We start from the raw sequence: 19511 nt of genomic DNA, 5'->3' as shown, positions 1-19511 counted from the left end.
CCATGGTGTGTATGTACAGTTTTCACACATTTTTACAAATATTAAGAAAATACTCAAAGTTTTCCTTTAAAGGAAAACTGTAAGCCAGTTCACCCACACTAAACCCAATACACTGGAGTCCATACACGGGTGACTTACATTTTTTGGTTTTGTTGCTGCCGAGTTTTCTTCCTCTAAAGTTTTGTAACTCACCTCCTCAGTTGCTCTCTGCAGGCGTGTCCACCGTCGGCAGTCATGCTTTGGGTTCCAGAGGTAGAAGCCCCCTTATTCACCTATTCATTTTCTTCAACTCCACGTCTTAGTGATGTGGAGTCACACACCCCTAGAGTGCCGCGCTCTGTATGAAGAGCGCATGCGCCTGAAGTTTTTACCCAGCTCTCATGTCCTGAAGACATGAGAGCTGTGCGTCGGGAGAGCCACTCTGTGGGCATGTGACTCCACGTCACTAGGACGTGGAGTTGAAGAAAATGAATATGCGAATAAGGGGGTGGGCTTAGGCCCCTTCCTCCGGAACCCAAAACATGACTGCCGGTGGGGACATGCCTGCAGAGCGCAACTGAGGAGGTGAATTAAGGAACTTTAGAGGACAAAAACTCAGCTGCAACAAAACCAAGAAATGTAAGTGACCCATGTATGGATTCCAGTTCACCCATACTATAACCCAGTGTATTGGGTTTAGTGTGGGTGAACTGGCTGACAGTTTTCCTTTAATTTACTCTTCTGCTGTATCTGAAAATGCTAGCACTAAATTAGATATAAGAATAAAATGAATTATAGAAGGTATACAAACTAATTTGGATTGTATCTCGTGTGTTTCATAAAGAATGATCAAGCACAGATTTTGCATACAATTAGTTAGCTCTTTGCGTGAATTTAAAAAGAACTTACTTTGAAAGGCAATGCAGAGTTGTAGTTTTCTGGAATTTCCCATGACAGCAATACTGATGTCTTCATTACAGCTTTTACATGAAAATTTTTTGCGAACACTGCTGGAAAAGTAAGAAAACTGCATTTGCACTATTCTTTTATCCATTACACCTATCTTCCCTTGTACCATTTCATCTTAATATTTACAAGTTTCAGATGAGAAGGAGAAAAAACTGGATTATAAAGACCCTGTGCTCTGCTTTTCATTGCTCCAGATCATTTGTCACCTTACCTGAAAGTGTTATACAGGAACTAGCGAGACTAAACCCAACTGAGTGCTTTCAAAACACATTAATGTTCATGTACATTACCTTATCCAATAATATAGTGAGTTGTGCCATCAGGATAGCAACCATTTCTGCGCCCTGATTTGCCAAGAAAAGATATTCCTCTAAGGAGAAAGCCTTAAGTAGACAAATCCTACCTTGATCTACTGGCAGTGTCCTGAATTGGACACTTGGACTGAAAGGACCAGGACCCTTGCTGGTATGAGCACGTATTTTAACATCATAAAAGGTATCAGGCTTTAATGCAGTGAGAGTCACAGTTGTGTCAGCAGGGACAATAGGAACTTCAAATGGATTATATGGATTGTTGATATCCCTGTATAGGAGGGTGTATTTTATGATGAAGCCATTTCTTTCTGCTAGGATGGGAGGTTGCCAAGTTATTTGCACTGATGTTGATGACATGCTGTCACAGTGAAGATTTTGAGGAAATCCAGTTGGTATGTCCTCTGGTATAGTAATTTCTTGAATGTTTTCTTCCCCAAAGCCCACTTTGTTTCTGGCTGATAATTTAAATAGGTAAAAGGCTCCTTTGTGGATTTCTTTAGCCGTAAAGTGGTCTTCTTTTTCTGAAAACTCTAGAGTGGTGAGAATGTCTATATCTTTGCGACCATACTTTAGACGATAACCCATGATTGGGCCAAAGGTTTCTACTGGTGGATACCACTGAACAAGAGCAGTGTTCATCTGAGTGTGGTTGATAACAAGACGAGGTCTACCTGGAACTGAAATAAAGATGTCATTTTAATGTTCTGCCTAATATGTGTAATACTTATACTTATAATTTTTATACATGTGAATGAGAGAATAGACTATGCGTGTAGATGGCAATGCACATGAATGATACTCAATGGCCACCACAGATGTTTAGGACATTTTAAAGCAAAGAGGAACCAATTCACAAGGTTATAAATCATTAAAGGAGTACTTCAGAGAACTGAACTTTTAAGACACTTATCCCCTATTCACACGGATAGTCAGATCCCAGAGGGTTTGGTGAATGGGGCCCTCCACGATACCTTGTATGAGGTCCTAGTTACTTACCCTCACCTTCCTGGACATAGGCAAAAGACGGTCTGCTTAGCCAATCACCCATAAGGACATCACTGCAGACAGTGATTGGCTGAATGGGTCTTCACTTCCAAGTCCAGAAGGGTGGGGGCAGGGGTGTGCTGAGGTCGGGCCCTATACAGAGGATCGCAGGGGCCCCAGAGTTTGGAACGTTGGGTGGGAACGTTATTTGAAAATGAAGTGCAAATGTTAGGCTCAGGTGGTATGATTAGGAGTCTAAAGGGCTATAAATGATATTCTATGTGACTATGAAGCCCCTATTTACATCCCCCCCCCCTCCAGAGCCTAGAATTCACAATAATGCATAGCAATACAATTCCCTATCTGACTATTAATCAAAAAGATAGAAAATCAAAACTATATCCTTGGGATATATCCTCTATCTTGGGAATATGGTGGTGGTTGCACAAAAGTACAATCACTGTTGGAATAAGAGCACTCAAGGCTATAAAATTACAGCAAAAGACAACTTATCCCCTATCCACAGGATAAAAATCTCCCAAATGGGGCCCCCGCATTGCTGCTCTATGTGAGCAGCTAATGCGCGTAGCGTCGACCTCTCTGAGGTCGGCGGTACGCTTCCTCCACATACAGTTCTATGGGAGAGGCGGGGAGGCACGAATGCTGCCTCCCTGCCTCTCCCATAGAACTACATTGAGGAGGAGCGTCGGCCGCGACAGCCGTGGCCCCATGTAGGAGATCACAGAGGTCCCAGCGGTCGGACCCCCTGTGATCAAACACTTATCCCCTATCCTGTGAATAGGGGATAAGTGGTCTTTTGCTGCAGATGTCCTTTAAGCCAGCCACACATATTAGACGTGTAGTTTTGTCAGAATCGGCTAACCATCCATGAGTTATGCTCTTTAAGAATCTATTTAGTTTAATATTTTACAGAGATGCTAAGCCTCCGTGGCTAAACTGTTTGGAAATTTGAACAATTTTCTGATGTAGGTAATGAAACAAAAAACAATCAAAGAGAAACCTAAAGCAGTAGGTTCCTTTCTAAAGTGTGCACTTTGAAAAACAAGGGTTAAAAAACATTTTATGAGGCTAGAATGTTCCTAGTTATTTAATTATGTAAAATGAGTCTGGGTCGGGTGTAATGACCTTTATAACTGTTTCATGGGTCTTAAAAATGGTAATCTCACTGTCTTAGTCCTTTTTCGTAATCTGTGACCTGTAAGAATTCATCTACTGGCACCGACCCTCGGTTGCTGTATAGGTGAAATTCTGTCTTACGTGCAGAATGGAAAATCTGAAAAAAAGGTATGCTTAGAGAAAATAATTCTAAGCTATATTCTTGTTTTGTGTTCTAACTATTATTAAAGCCAATGGAGCATAAGCAAACCGAGAAGAGTCCAAAGAAATGGAATAATAACTCCTTCAGGTTTCTGGTGAAGAGATTGCTAGAAGCTGTCACTAAATTATATATGTCATAAATTGCTTTTATTCTAGCGTCAGCCCTCACATTGACTATTTTTTTTAACCTTGATTGGTGGTGCCTCTAAAGGAAATAAGAAATACAGCCAGAGTTCCAAAAGAATTGAATCAGAAGAGCGCTTGGCTTATTAAAAAGAAATAACCTCCTCTACCTGGCGGCAAAGTGAAGTGTGTATCCTTGATATTTTGAGCCTAGTGTTCAGTAAACTACATGTAGGTAGACCTTATTAAATAGAAAACAATGGAGAAAAGCTACTTGTCTATGTGCTTCTAAGGGACTGCACAATTACAGGTAGTGCTTCATTTATCTACTTACAATAAAATACAATAATTACAACAGGAGAAACATGATATTATAAATAATTATTTTACTGTCTTAATAGTATAAAATAATGATATTAATTAAAATCTTTCTAAGTTGATAGCAATATATTTTTTAGCATTTGGTAATGCCGCTTAGTGTTATGAAGAAATGTAAACAATTCAATAATTAAAGTGGTTGTCTGGCACTGCAAAAAAATTGTAAAGGGTCTGACTGGCCTAAAAAATATAAAATATGCAATACTTACCTATCTGAGCCCCTGCTGCTGTCATTCCAACCAACCCTGGTTCCCATTGATCAGTGCTTCCTGGTGAAGTCTGGAAAAACAGGAAACGGCCACTCAGCCAATCACTGGCTGTGAAGGGTCACCAAAGTGTCCAGTGAGTGGGCATTTTCAGTGTCACAAGGAATTGGAAGACAGCCAGAACCAGGCACTCTCAGGAGTCAGGTGGGTATTGGTAATTTTTTAAGATTTAAATATGCGGGGGCGTGTCTGGGCATGGCTGCATGAGGACGTGTTCCTGGGAGCTCCTGCTTGACACCCGCTGTTTTGTCTGACATGCCAAAACCATGGGGAGAACGCACAAAAAAACGAGGTGGCAGCCTGCCGCAGCGCCCCCGTCTCCACTGGGAGACATTGGGTCTGTGCTGGGACCGCGCTGCCTGATGAGGGAAATGGCACCATCTTGAAGCGGCCTGTGCTGGAGCCCCGCTCCCCCGCTCACCAGCCTGCATCTCCTGCACACTCCGGGAGAGAGGCGGGGACATCCGCGGCCACAGTACCTTGCTCTGGTCTGGAAAGGCTGCCGGAGGCTTCTCACAGCCTCCTGACACCTGCTGCTGCAGCCTGCTGCTCCGGTCCTGGACCTGCTACTGACGGACACCAAGACCATGCTGCCGCCGCCACGCCAGGAACTCCGGTGGGACTGCTCCCCGACACTGGGGCCCCTGCTGCAGCTCACTGCCGGCCTCCTCTGCCTCCAACACCCCTGCATGTGCCCCTGTTACAGTCCCCTGCATTTGACCTCCTAACTAGGGAATCAGAATTAACCCCTCTACTGCTGTAGCTGCAACATCCCCTGAGGCCCTCACCCTCACAAATGCGGGCTGGTGGTACTCGCTCCATGGCCCCTGGTCTGCTACCAGGCCCCTCAGGCGCAATGCCTGTGTCTTCCCGTGAATTGCTGGCAGCCCTGGAGCCCCCCTGCCTCCCACATGCCTGATGCTGTGTCATCCCCACCCTGGTCCTCCTGGGGTGCAACTCATGCCGGGACTTCAGCCATATCCCCTGCTGGTAGTGCGTACCCCTCCTCATCCATCAGGGGTTCTCTGTCCCCGCTCAGCAGGCTTGTCCGTGGCTCTTCACCTCTGCACATTGACTCTCCATCATGTGTATCTCCTGTCTGCAGCCTGGATTTAACCCCTCCAATCTTCCAGCAAAACATGCAGCACTTGGGAAGGTCCTCCTCCCCTTCAGGACTCATGCCACAATTCCTGTTTAATGGATCGGATGTGCCGGGCGCCTCGGCTGCCTCAACGCCTATTACTTTGGCTGACCTTCAATCACTAGTTCATGCTCTCCCTACCAAGGCTGATATCTCCAACCTGGCCAAGCAACTTGTGGACGAGTATAAACAAAAATTTGCGCAGTTCCAGTCAGAATTATCTACTCTTACAACAAGGGTCACTGAGGTGGAGGCTGCGCAGGACTCGACTTCTACTTCTGTGCGAGCTCTGCAATCTGTGGTCAGCAGTTACACAGAACAGCTATTCTCTCTGCAACAACATCTGGATGACATTAAAAACCGCAGCCACAAGAATAACATCCGTATCCGGGGTCTTCCTGAAGCAGTGTCCCCTAGGGAACTATGGTATGCTCTTACTTTTATCTTCCACGACCTTCTGGACTGTCCACCAGATACTTATATTGAAATGGACAGGGCCCATCGAGCATTGAGACCACCTAGTATGGATGACCAGCACCCTCGCAATGTAATTTGTCACATCCATTTTTATGCCCTGAAGGAGGACATCCTACGCAGCGCCAGACACCGCCTACGGATCTTGTTTAAAGACATTCCCATTCAGCTTTACTCTGACCTTTCCCGCCATACATTGGCGCAATGGGCTGCCCTAAAACCTCTTCTGTCTGCTTTTCGGGAGTGGGGTATCCAATATCGATGGGGATTCCCCTTCTCCCTCTTGCTTCGTCCAAACGGATGGACTCATTCAATCTGATCTCCTGCCGCACTTTCTTCAGGATCTGGCGCTTCCGGATGTTGCCCTACCGGACTGGTCAACGCGGCTTTCCTTCTCGGCTAAGCGGCCCCTGCTGGGATCGGTCCCACCTCCTGCCAAGTCTCCAAGATCTGCTTCCCGTTCCTGGGGCCCCAGAAGAAGAGGTCCCAGGGATCTGATGCGTCTGTCTCTGCGCCCGGGGGTGCTGGAGGAGCCCGGGCGTCTGCTACGTGATTGTCTATTTTTGGTTGCCCTTAACAACCTTTTATCTCTAGGTTAATCCTGTCAGCTGCAGTTTGCTTGTCCTCCCCTGGATACTTTTCTCTAGCTACCTCCTCCCTCTTCCTGATTCCTCTTCTCCATGTCTTTCTGCAGTGGCCTCCATTATGCTCTGCGATTTTTGGGTGGCGGCGGGAGTTACCCTTCTCCCAATTCATTGTCTGACCTACCCTTCTCCCTCGTAGGTGATAGGTCCTGGTGGGCGGGTGTCCCCTGGGATCTTGTATATAGTATTGTTCTACTCTACTAGTTCATGCAGCAGTAGTTTTCTTCTGTCTTCTACTGCTTTTTGTGTTTTTTTCTTAACTTTCTTGGTCCAGTTGTTCCTCTCCTTATCTTTTACTCCCCTTTCCTTCCACCTGTTTGTTCCCCTTTTCCTCTCCCCTTTTCTGCCTGACTCCCTTCCCTTTTTCATATCCCTCTTCCCTACTCCCCTTTCTCTTCTCCCTTAGCTGTCCTGGTCATGGGGCCGGAAGAAGTGCTATTGCACGAAACCTACTGGTTAGTAGCCTCTGAGCTTCCCGCACCATCCTGGCTATCCATGGCAGCTTCAAGACGCTGATTTATACACTGCCGTGAGTTGCTGGACTTTTTTCCTCTCTTTCTTTATTGCATTATTTGATTCTATGGACTTCCTTGCATCACCGATATATTCAGCTTTCCCAGTGAACCAATGTATACTTTGGATTCCTGTGTACACATGTTTTTGCTTCAGGTGTGTTAGTTAGGTGCCTCCAGTTTCTTTTCTTCTTAGTTACTTGCTATTTCATACATTAAACGGTTAAAATGAGCTCTTTCCCTCCAACAATTGCAGGACACATGGCGTTTGCTTCATCCCTCGGGTAGGGACTACAGTTATAGCCAAAGTGTTCCGCACTTACTACACAGAACTGTATAACTTACTGCCCGGTCTGGTCCTGGGTCGGGCTCTTTCCCTGTCTCTGACCTTCCCAGTTTATCCCCCGCTACTGCGGAGGAACTGGATGCTCCGTTTCTGCAGGCTCAGCTTATGTGAGTGATTGCCTCCTTGCCTGGAGGGAAGAGTCCCGGCCCAGACAGCTTCACAACAGGCTTTTATAAAGAATTTGGCGAATGCCTGGCCCCACTGCTTCTAGCTGCGTTCAATGAGGTAGGCCCCGACATGCCCTTTCCCCCTCAATCTACTTTGGCCCATGTCGCGGTCCTCCCTAAATCAGGCAAAGACCCACAACTATGTTCTAACTATAGACCCATTTTGCTATTTAATGTAGGTCTAAAATTTTTTGCTAAACAGATTGCTGATAGGCTTGGTACTCATCTACCCAAGCTCATCCACCCCGATCAGGTGGGCTTTGTCCCGGGGACAATACCCTAAAAACCATGGATAGCATTAATTATGCCCAATCCTGCAATATCCCTTTGATTATTCATTCCCTAGATGCTGAAAAAGCGTTCAACCGAATATCCTGGTCTTCCCTCCAAGAAGCACTGCACACAATTGGCCTTGGTCCTGTCATCACCTCGAAAATTCTGTCTCTTTATCATTCTCCCTTTGCACGCTTAAAGGTTAATGGCTTCCTATCCCAGTCCTTTCAAATCTCCAACGGCACTCGTCAGAGGTGCTCATTATCCCCTCTATTATACGTTCTGATCATGGAACACCTCCTGGCCTCAATCCACAGCAGCCTGGACATTTCGAGGGGGGGGGGGGGGCAGAATTGGAGTACATGAATATTAATGTTTGGCCTTTGCTGACGACCTGCTGGTGTACGTCACTAATCCTCATACCTCTCTTCCCTCCTTAATGTCCGTGCTAGCCGGATTTGGGGACAGGTCCAACTTCAAAATTAATGTATCTAAATCAGAAGCGCTAAATGTCTCTCCCCCAGCCCCTGGTCAATACCATATGCTCTAACTTTCCTTATACATGGCCCTCCCCCGGTATCACCTATTTAGGGACGACGATCATGGCTGATCTTTCCCGTCTTTATCAGTGTAACTTTGCCCCCTTAATCACCCAATTCTCTGCTCACCTGGAAGGGTGGCACATTAAAACCCTTTCCTGGTTCGGCAGGGTCAATGCTATCAAAATGACACTCTTGCCGAAGTTGTTGTACCTGCTCCAGGCTATATCAGTTGCCCTCCCCGCTTCATTTTGGTGAGCCATACATAGCCGGTTCGGTGCCTTTATTTGGGCATCAGGACGCTCGCCACCTTAGACGGGCGGTACTATTTTGCCCTAAGGAGGCGGGAGGAGTGGGCCTCCCTGATTGTCATCCCTACATTGCAACTATACATGTACGTCTATTGCATTTTCTGCATAACTCTGCCACTAAATTATGGGTATGAACAGCAAGGGACGTCTTTCCCGCGGACTTGTCCAAGCTTCCATGGCTGTGGCCTACTTCTCCTTCCTCCTTATCCTGGTTGTCGTTTACTTCTGTGCAGACACTCTCGGTGCTGAGTAGATCTGGATCCCGGGACTCCTTGATTGACCAGGTGGGCCTACTGCTTCCCATTACTGGGAATCCTGCTTTTCCCCATGGGTTGTCTCCAGGTATGTTTCCCTCCCCGCTGAGGTTTCATCACATGCTCTCATCTTCTGAGCTGCTCCCCCTTTCCACCATGTGTCCAGGCACAGCGTCTCAGAGTCGTGGCCCTTTTGACTATATCCAAACGTTATTCACACTTGCACCATGCTTTGACCACCTTTGAGACGCTCTGCCTCACACACCCTCTGCCACCTCACACGATAGGTTTCCTCTCTCAATTGTTGCTGTCTGGCCATACCTCCTCCTCACATCCCTTTTGCGAAGCTTGGGAGTCGGAACTGGGGAAATTCTTCACCCCCGCTCAGTGGTCAAAATGTTTCCATCTCACTCATAAATCGGTCATTACCAACAAGGGGCAGGAGACCAATTATAAAATTCTGTCACGCTGGTATAGGACCCCTGTTCAGCTTCATCGATGGTACCCTTCAGTGCCCTCCGAATGCACATTTGGTGGGAATGTCCTGCACTGACCTAGTTTTGGTCGGATGTTTTACGCACTATTGGGGTTGTTACTGGGATTTCTGTTCCTAGCTCGGAACAGGCGGTCTTATTGTTTCAGTTCCCCATATCTTCCACCTCTTTTCGTAAATCCCTCCTTAGCCATATGCTCAAGCAGCCAAAACAGTCATTCCCCGTAGGTGGCATTCACCAACGCCCCCGACGGTAGGTGAGTGGGCGGCTGGGATCACGAACACTCAGCGAATGGAGGAGCTAATGGCTTTGACTCCTGCGGAGAATGAGCGTTATACTAAAACTTGGTTTGAGTGGCTAACCTTCCGGGAATCCTCTGGCTACCGGGCCCTTCTGGACTCTGTACCCCCTGCGGCCTCCTAGTGTCCTCCCCGCTCTTATATCCTTTTTTCTTTGTACCTCACCTCCCATCTTCTTCATTTCCCATGGCTCCACCTGTTTCTGGCTTTCCCCTTACTCTCCCTTCCCCCCTTCCCTTTCCTTCCCGGTCCTTCTCTTACTTCGGGCAAGCAGCGCTAAATGCAAGAAGAATTCACACATGACGGGGCAAGACTGTCTTGCCCCGTCACTAAACTTCTCTAGACTGCATGATGCAGCCTATAGCGAGCCTTCCTGGTGGAGGTGAGTGCGGTGAGTGATGTAATCGCACGTGCCGCGCAGGACGCCAGGATGCTGACGTCCTGTGCAGCGCCAGCGATGACGTCACTCACCGCGCACACCTCTGCCAGGAAGTCCCTGCAGGGAACAGGGAGATGTAAGTAGAAGTGAATTACCTACTCAAACTTGGCTACTTAGTACATAAGGGAGGACCCATCTACCACTAGGTTCTAACCTATCTACTTAGGGCAGTGCATCCCAACCATGGTGCCTCCAGCTATTGCAAAAGCTGGAGGCACCCTGGTTGAAGAACACTGACTTAGGTGGTATAATTGTTTAAATGGGAGCCCTATCTGCCGGGGGTCATATCTATCTAGGGGCCTTTCTACCTACTGGGAAGCCCTACCTAATCATCAGGTAGGGCTCACCAGTAGGTAGACAGGCCCCCAGATAGATATGACTCTCATCAGTGATGGGTGTCATATCTATCTGGGGCCTGTCTACCTACTGGGGAGCCCTACCTGATGAAGTTTCATATCTATCTGGGGGCCTGTGTACCTAATGCGGAGCCCTACCAGATGAGGGTCATATCTATCTGGGGAGCCCAACCTGATGGAGTTCATATCTACCTGGGTCCTTTCTACCTACAGGGAAGCTGCTGAAGAAAAGACCTACGGAGGTCTTGAAACGCATCCAGCTATTTACTGGAATCCCCACTGACTACCCACAATGTGACTAATTGAATTTACTATTGCACCGCATACCTACCATCACACCTGCTTATTAAACAGTAAGCAGCGTGCACTATCTACCACGAGGACAACACCCAGGATCCTCACACAGACATCATCTCCCCACGGAGCAGGAGCTCTGCAGTCCACCCAACTGGAGCCCATCTGCCCATACTGCGATTTATAGGAGACAGCCGAGTCTCCCGCAGCATACCCTCTTGCTATAGAGAGCCAGCGGTGAGGATAAAGACCAGCGCATCCTTGTACCAGTAAGGTAAGCGGTTACAATACCATGCTACAACTAGTAGTTCCAGCATGCCTTTGCTGTTATAACTATTTCAATTACTGCTTATCTCAGTACACAGACACTGTAGCTAACCATAAGAAATAGCTTTTTAGTCACTACTTGTAGCCAACTTGTATCCATTGTGGGATTGATTTTATTCAATATATGGTGATCCTAAACATTTGATATGCTTATTTATTTATTTATTTATTTATTTAACGTATGTGCTGATTTATTTTACAATACATTCTGACTTTAGTGGCACACAAGGGCCCTGTGTGCCACCAGTTACGTTTTAAACTATTTTATATGGTACATACCACTGTTTAAATTTTATTACCGAAATTAAATATTTTCCTGAATAAGTCCTTGAGCCCCAGATTCTTACTTCATAATCTGCATTTTTCTTAGACACCGTGGGTATAGGTGTCAGCTAGGCGTCTCAGGTCTATTTGGTGATTAGTCAAGAGCCTCTCCAATTTTGCACTTATTGCAAGCAATACAAGTCTATAGATAGGGAAGAGGGAGATAGGAGTGCCTGTGCACACACAGTACACAGTGAAATAATACAGACAGCTCTGTAAGAAAGAGTGCTCAGTTTATCAAGTCTTTCAGGCTGCAGTTTAGGTTGTATAGAGACATAGAAGTGCAGGATTCCCTCTTCTGTGTGTGTGCAGTGAATGGAATAAACCATATACATTAGGCTTCCCCACTAGCTCTGGAAGAACTGCAAATTATATATGATGCCTGCAGAACAGCAATTTGCTAAAAAATGCCAAATACAAGTTAAATGATGACCAGAAGTAGTGCTGCTCTTTGGGGGAGATTGCCCAGTTGCCCATAGCAACCAATCAGATTGCTTCTTTCATTCTTAACAAGGCCTGTGAAAAATGAAGTGATCTGATTGGTTGCTATGGTCATCTTTGCCTCTCCACAGGTGTTGATAAATCCCCCCCTTTATGTACACACAGATTATTCTAAAAATACCACCTGGAATGACAGGTAGGCTTTTGACCAGCAGTCCAAGCCCTTAACCCCTTAAGAACCCAGCCCATTTTTCACCTCAAAGGTGTACTTCCGTGGAAAACTTTTTTTTTTTTTTTTTTTTAATCAACTGGTGACAGAAAGTTAAACAGATTTGTAAATCACTTCTATTAAATCTTAATAACTTCTGAAAAATCTTAATCCTTCCAGTACTTTTTAGAAGCTGTATACTTAAGAGAAATCCAAAAAAGAAATGCATTTCCTCTGATGTCATGACCACAGTGCTCTTTGCTGACCTCTGATGTCCATTTTAGGAACTGTCCAGAGCAGAGAAAAATCCCCATAGCAAACATATGCTGCTCTGGACAGTTCCTAAAATGGACAGCAGAGAGCACTGTGGTCATGACATCAGAGGAAATGCATTTCTTTTTTGGATTTCTCTTTAGTATACAGCCCCTAAAAAGTACTGGAAGGATTAAGATTTCTTAATAGAAGTGATTTACAAATCTGTTTAACTTTCTGGCACCAGTTGATTTAAAAAAAAAAAAAAAAGTTTTCCACAGGAGTACCCCTTTAAGGACCAGAGCGTTTTTTGCACATCTGACCACTGTCAATTTAAGCATAAATAACTCTCAGATGCTTTTACTTATGAATTTGATTCTGAAACTGTTTATTTCAAGACATATTCTACTTTAACATAGTGGAAATTTTTTGCCGATAATTGCATTATTTCTTGGTGAATAATTCAAAAAAATGTAGCATTTTTCTAAATTTGAAGCTCTCTGCTTGTAAGGAAAATAGACATACCAAATAAATGATATATTGATTCACATATACAATATGTCTACTTTAGGTTTTCATCATAAAGTTGACATGTTTTTACTTTTGGAAGACATCAGAGGACTTCAAAGAGGAGCAGTAATTTTCCAAATTTTCAAAATCGGAATTTTTCAGGGACCAGTTCAGTTGTGAAGTGGATTTGAAGTGCCTTCATATTAGAAATACCCCATAAATGACCCCATTATAAAAACTGCACCTCTCAAAGTATTCAAAATGACATTCAGTAAGTGTGTTAACCCTTTAGGTGTTTCACAGGAATAGCAGCAATGTGAAGGGGAAAATTCAAAATCTTCATTTTTTACACTTGCATGCTCTTGTAGACCCAGTTTTTGCATTTTTACAAGGGGTAAATGGAGAGAAATCCCCCCAAAATTTGTAACCCAATTTCTCTTGAGTAAGGAAATACCTCATATGTGTATGTAAAGTGTTCGGCAGTAGAGGGCTCAGAAGGGAAGGAGCGACAATGGGATTTTGGAGAGTGAGTTTTTCTGAAATGTTTTTTGGGGGGCATGTCACATTTAGGAAGCCCCTATAGTACCAGAACAGCAAAAAAAAACTTACATGGCATACTATTTTGGAAACCACACCCCTCAAGTAACGTAACAAGGTGTACAGTGAGCCTTAACACCCCACAAGTGTTTGATGACTTTTCGTTAAAGTCGGATGTGTAAATGAATTTTTTTCTTCACTAAAATGCTGGTTTTCCCCCAAATTTTACAGTTTTACAAGGGGTAATTGGAGAAAATGACCCCCAAAATTTTTAATTCCATCTCTTCTGAGTATGGAAATACCCCAGGTGTGGACGTCAAGTGCACTGCGGGTGCATTACAATGCTCAGAAGAGAAGGAGCCACATTTGGCTTTTGGAAAGCAAATTTTGCTGAAATGGTTTTTGGGGGGGCATGTCGCATTTAGGAAGCCCCTATGGTTCCAGAACAGAAAAAAAACACATGGCATACTATTTTGAAAACTACGACCCTCAAGGAACATAACAAGGGCTACAGTTAGCCTTAATACCCCACAGGTGTTTGAAGACTTTTCGTTAAATTCGGATGTGTAAATGTAAAAAAAAAAAAATTTGCACTAAAATGATGATTTTTCTCCCAAATTTACAATTTTTACAAGAGGTAACAGGAGAAAAAGCCCCACAAAATTTGGGTAGTCAGTGGGTATTCATATCCTCAGAAGAAATGGTGTTACAAATTATGGGGGGGGGGGTCCTATTACCCCTTGAGGAAATGAAAAAAATTGCGATAACATAAAATAAAAATGGATCATTTTCATGTCCAACTTTAACGAAAAGTCTTCAAACAACTGTGGATGGTTAAGGCTCACTATACCCCTTGTTACGTTCAGTGAGGGGTGTAGTTTCCAAAATGCGGTCACATGTGGGTGTATTTTTTTTTGTGTTTCTGTCGGAACCGCTGTAACGATCAGCCACCCCTGTGCAAATCACCTCAAATGTACATGGTACTCTCACTTCTGAGCTTTGTTGTGCGCCCGCAGAGCATTTTACGTTCACATATGGGGTATTCCCGTACTCAGGAGAAATTGCGTTACAAATTTTGGAGGTCCTTTTTTTTTCTTTTACCTATTGTGAAAATCAAAAGTATGGGGCAACACTAGCATGTTTGTGTAAAAAATTTAATTTTATTACAATAACATGCTGGAGTAAACCCCAACTTTACCTTTTTATAAGGTGTGAAAGCAGAAAAAAAACCTCCAAAATTTGTTAGGCAATTTCTCCCGAGTACGGAAATACCCCATATGTGACCCTAAACTGTTGCCTTGAAATACAACAGGCCTCCGAAGTGAGAGAGTGCCATGCACATTTGAGGCCTACATTAGGGATTTGCATAGGGGTGAACATAGGGGTATTCTACGCCAGTGATTCTCAAACAGGGTGTCTCCAGCTGTTGCAAAACTCCCAGTCAATGGCTGTCCGGCAATACTGGGAGTTGTTGTTTTGCAACAGCTGGAGGCTCCGTTTTGGAAACACTGCTGTACCAGACGTTTTCATTTTTATTTGGGGGGGGGGGGTAGGGGACTGTGTAGGGGGACTGGAATTCCCAAGGGCGTTAAACCCTTAAGGGGTTAAAAATGTGTGCAGTGCAGGACAAACTATTTAAGACATATGGACAAATTAACACCTTAAGGATATCTATCAGCAGCCATCCTGGGATATCGCCTAGGGCAGGGGTCGACAACCCGCGGCTCCGGAGCCGCATGCGGCTCTTTTACTCCTTTGCCGTGGCTCCGCGAGTCTGTCCCGGGTCCCGGTCACCCTCATTACGGGACAATGCAGTGTCCCGGAGTGATCTGAGCCCGTGAGCCGCCATCACGGCGTCGTCGGTTTACTTACCTGCCCTGGTGCCATCGGAGCGGAATCTCTTCTTCCAGGGCCACGCGGATCCTCACTGTCATGTGACAATGTAACGTCACATGACAGTGACGTCGCCGGCCTGCGCCTCAGTCGAGGAGCACTGCCGGGAGAGGAAGACGCCACACGAGGAGCTGGTGAGTATATAAAGTACATTACTCACTTGACAGCGGGGCGTTAACCCCTCACCCCGCGGAAGCGTTAATGCTGCAGCGGGGTGAGGGGTTAACGCTATCGCTGCCATGGGGTGAGGGGTTAAGTTACCCCTCGCCCCATGGCATCGGTAGCGTTAACCCCTCACCCCACGGCAGCATTTACCACCCTCTTCCCAGTGCATGGGCCCCAGAAAAGCCCACCCAAGGCCTGGGCCCCAAAAAAGCCCACCCCAGGCTTGGGCCCAAAATAAGCCCAGGCCTGGGCCCAAAATAAGCCCACCCCAGGCCTGGGCCCAAAAAAATCCCACCACAGGCCTGGGCCCAAAAAAAGCCCACCCCATGCCTGGGCCCAAAAAAAGCCCACCCCAGCAAAAATATATTTTACATTGTTAAGTGAAAGTCCTTTTTTTCTTCAGATTGACAGCTGACTGCACGATCCTGTATATATAGCATTAAGGTAAGAAACAATATATGCAGTGTTATATTTGTTTTAAATGGTTTTGCGGCTCCCAGTTTTTTTTTTTCTTCGGAAACGGGTCCAAGTGGCTCTTTTTGTGTTAAAGGTTGCAGACCCCTGGCCTAGGGTGATCCTGAGACCCCCCCCCCCCCCTCATGAAAAGGAAAAGTTTGGGGCTACACCTGCATGTTAGTGTAAAAAAATATATTTTTTTACACTAACATGCTGGTGTTGCCCCATACTTTTCATTTTCACAAGAGATAAAAGAAGAAGACCCCCAAAATTTATGTGGACGTAAAGTGCTCTGCTGGCACACAACAGGGCTCAGAAGTGAGAGCGCAGCATGTACATTTAAGGCCTAAATTGGTGATTTGCATTGGAATGGCTGATATTGTAGTGGTTTTGACAAACGAAAAAAAAACTCATATGCACAGTCCACTGTTCCAAAAGTTTGCCTAAAGCCAGTGGGGTATAAATGCTGACTGCACCCCTTGTTATGTTCTTTGAGGGGTGTAGTTACCCAAACAGTGTGCCATGTGGGTTTCTTTTTTGTTCTGGCACCATGGGGGCTTCCTAAATGCAACATGCCCGCCAAAAACCATTTCAGCTAAATTTGCTTTCCAAAAGCCAAATTTTACTCCTTCCCTTCTGAGCATTGTAGTGCGCCCGCAGGGAACTTTACGTCCACATATGGGGTATTTCCATACTCAGAAGAAATGGGGTTTCACGTCTTTTTTTTTTTTTTTTTTACATTTCCATGTCCCACTTTAACGAAAGTTAGTCAAAAATCTGTGGGGTGTTAGGGCTCACTTTACCCCTTGTTATATTCCTTAAGGAGTGTAATTTCCAAAATAGTGTGCCATGTGGGGCATCATGGGGGTTTCCTAAATGTGACAAGCCCCCCAAAAACCATTTCAGCAAAAATTACTCTCCAAAAGGCCAATGTCGCTCCTTCCCTTCTGAGCCCTCTAGTGCACCCAAAGAGCACTTTTCCTCCACATATGAGCTATTTCCTTACTCGAGAGAAATTGGGTTACAAATTATTTTGGGGGCCTTTTTATCCTTTTACTCCTTGTAAAAATTAAGAAAAAAAAATGGGGCAACAAGAACATGTTAGTGTAAAAAATAGAGATTTTTAGTTTTCTCCTCCACTTTGCTGCTATTCCTGTGAAACACATAAAGGGTTAACATACTTTCTGAATGTCATTTTGAATACATTGAGGGGTGCAGTTTTCATAATGAGGTCCATTATGGGGGATTTCTAACATAAAGATCATTAAATTCACTTCAAAACTGAACTGGTCCCTGAAAAGTTCAGATTTTGAAATTTTCATGAAAAATGTGAAAATTGCTGCTGAACTTTGAAGCCCTCTGATGTCTTCAAAAAGTAAAAACATGTCAACTTTATGATGCCAACATAAAGTAGACATATTGTATATGTGAGTCAATATTTAAATTTACCACAAAATTTACCACTAACATAAAGTAGATTATGTAACGAAAAAATTATCTCAAATTCATAAGTAAAAGCATACCAGAGTTATTAATGCTTGAAGACACAGGCCAGATTTAAAAACAAATGCCCTGGTCCTTAAAGGGGTATTCCAGGCAAAAACTTTTTTTTATATATCAACTGGCTCCGGAAAGTTAAACAGATTTGTAAATTACTTCTATTAAAAAATCTTAATCCTTCCAATAGTTATTAGCTTCTGAAGTTTTCTGTCTAACTGCTCAATGATGATGTCAAGTCCCGGGAGCTGTGCATGGTGGGAAAATATCACCATAGGAGCTGCACAGCTCCAGGGACGTGAGTCATCAGAAAGCAGTTAGACAGAAAACAGCAACTCAACTTCAGAAGCTAATAACTATTGGAAGGATTACAATTTTTTTAATAGAAGTAATTTACAAATCTGTTTAACTTTCCGGAGCCAGTTGATTTATAAAAAAAAGTTTTGGCCTGGAATACCCCTTTAAGGTCAACATGGGCTTGGTCTTTAAGGGGTTAAAGAAGATTGCCACTCAGAAGCAAGTTCAAAAAGGTGTTAACATACAGCAGTTTTCACATTGGCAGATGATATTACTTGCAAGGCCATGAATCAGAACAACTGCCTTACACTAAATGAGTATGAAGTAAACCGTTAATGGCAGCTTCCCCTTGCCTTAGAGACAGATATCTGCTGATTGACACTAAGGCCATATTAAGGGGCAACCTCTTTAACATTGAAAAAGATACTGCAACTCAAAAGAATAATCTATTACTAAAACAGATAATGTTTCTGTGAGTATAGAAATGTGCCCATGTGATAAATTAACTATTTGCAATAAAATATGCAATTTGCTGAATTTATAAAAAGGTAACCCCTAATCTTCCATTACATTACAAATATCCAACATAAAATGTTCCTCTGAATGTCATAAGATACTGAGTATTTAAAATATGTATAATAAAAAAGATATAGGTAAAAAGAATTTAAAAGACAGTAGAATATAGCACCCCGATTTCAAATGATCTTAAATGCTTTGGGTTAATAGTCATTGGCAAGATCCTCTAATCTTCTATTTTAAGGATAGCCATTTCATGGAATAAGGCAATAAAAAAAAGAATGCAGTTAAAAAATTCAATTAGTTACAGTGCCTGGCTCGGAAATACATAGTGCATAAGTTATGAAATGGATATCCGCATAAATCATACACTTGTAAAAACATGATTTGATTGAGACACCAAAATTTTAGATTGCAGAAATAATTTCCTGTGCACAAAAGCTCAATGAATAACGGGACAAGTCCGAACATATTTCCTTTACATTACTTGACACTTCCTATAGGTGTGAGTAACATACTAACATGAATCACATGGAGAAACTGAACATATGTTTCATCAATGAAGTATTTGCAGCTGGAGTGTTAAGCACATGCCTGACATTCCTTTATTTCGTGTCTCTAGGACCAGGTTCTCTCTTATTCCTGTAGTGGATAAAATCCATGAATCATAAAGACCTCAGATCACATTTCATAGGACTCAGCCATCTGCTCAACAAATTGGGTTCATTCTGTCTAGGATGGTAAACAAGTGCATACTATAGATCAATATGACTGATGGATGTACTTTTTGGTAGATGGAAAAGGTCTAAATGTGACAGCTGTGTCTGACAAGGATTAAGTACTAAGAGGATCACCTGCACCACTTGTAGTCACAACTTTCGGCTTGCTCCGAGCACCATCTCCTTTTGTGGTGTAAGCTGTCACAGTGATGGCATATGCTGTTTCAGGCTGCAGTCCAGAGATGATCATTTCCTGAAATTAAGTGCAGAGAAGGCAAAAAGTCAGTCTCCAAAGTCAGTGAACCATTTTATACCTGAACTCACATCAATCTTTTTACTCCTCTCATCTACACAGAAAAATATTTCTTTTTCCTGCATGGTAAATATAAAGAAAGATGGTGTCTTCAACAGCCTCACGCATCCAGGGTTACGCTACATTTTTAATGGTTGTATACAATTAAATATACAACTGCTG

At 44.0% G+C, this 19511-nt stretch overlaps 1 protein-coding gene across 42 annotated transcripts in view; it reads right to left on the bottom strand.

Annotated features, from left to right (window-relative positions):
- PTPRD (protein tyrosine phosphatase receptor type D) overlaps positions 1-19511 on the bottom strand; it is a 1959121-nt gene that overhangs the window by 125808 nt on the left and 1813802 nt on the right. For 17 of the 42 annotated variants that reach the window (XM_056521458.1, XM_056521449.1, XM_056521499.1 and 14 more), the window contains 3 exons: positions 19172-19289; positions 1352-1939; positions 889-989 (listed from right to left, as the gene is read on the bottom strand). In XM_056521458.1, the coding sequence (XP_056377433.1) occupies positions 889-989; positions 1352-1939; positions 19172-19289 (807 nt within the window). The remainder of the gene's footprint in view (positions 1-888; positions 990-1351; positions 1940-19171; positions 19290-19511) is intronic. The other 25 variants (XM_056521479.1, XM_056521509.1, XM_056521527.1 and 22 more) reach the window with 3 other exon arrangements.

Source organism: Hyla sarda, chromosome 1 (genome assembly GCF_029499605.1).
Source record: "Hyla sarda isolate aHylSar1 chromosome 1, aHylSar1.hap1, whole genome shotgun sequence".
NCBI classification, from domain to species: domain Eukaryota; kingdom Metazoa; phylum Chordata; class Amphibia; order Anura; family Hylidae; genus Hyla; species Hyla sarda.
Note: the sequence above shows the minus strand (reverse complement) of the source record. Positions and strands in the feature narration are given on the sequence as shown.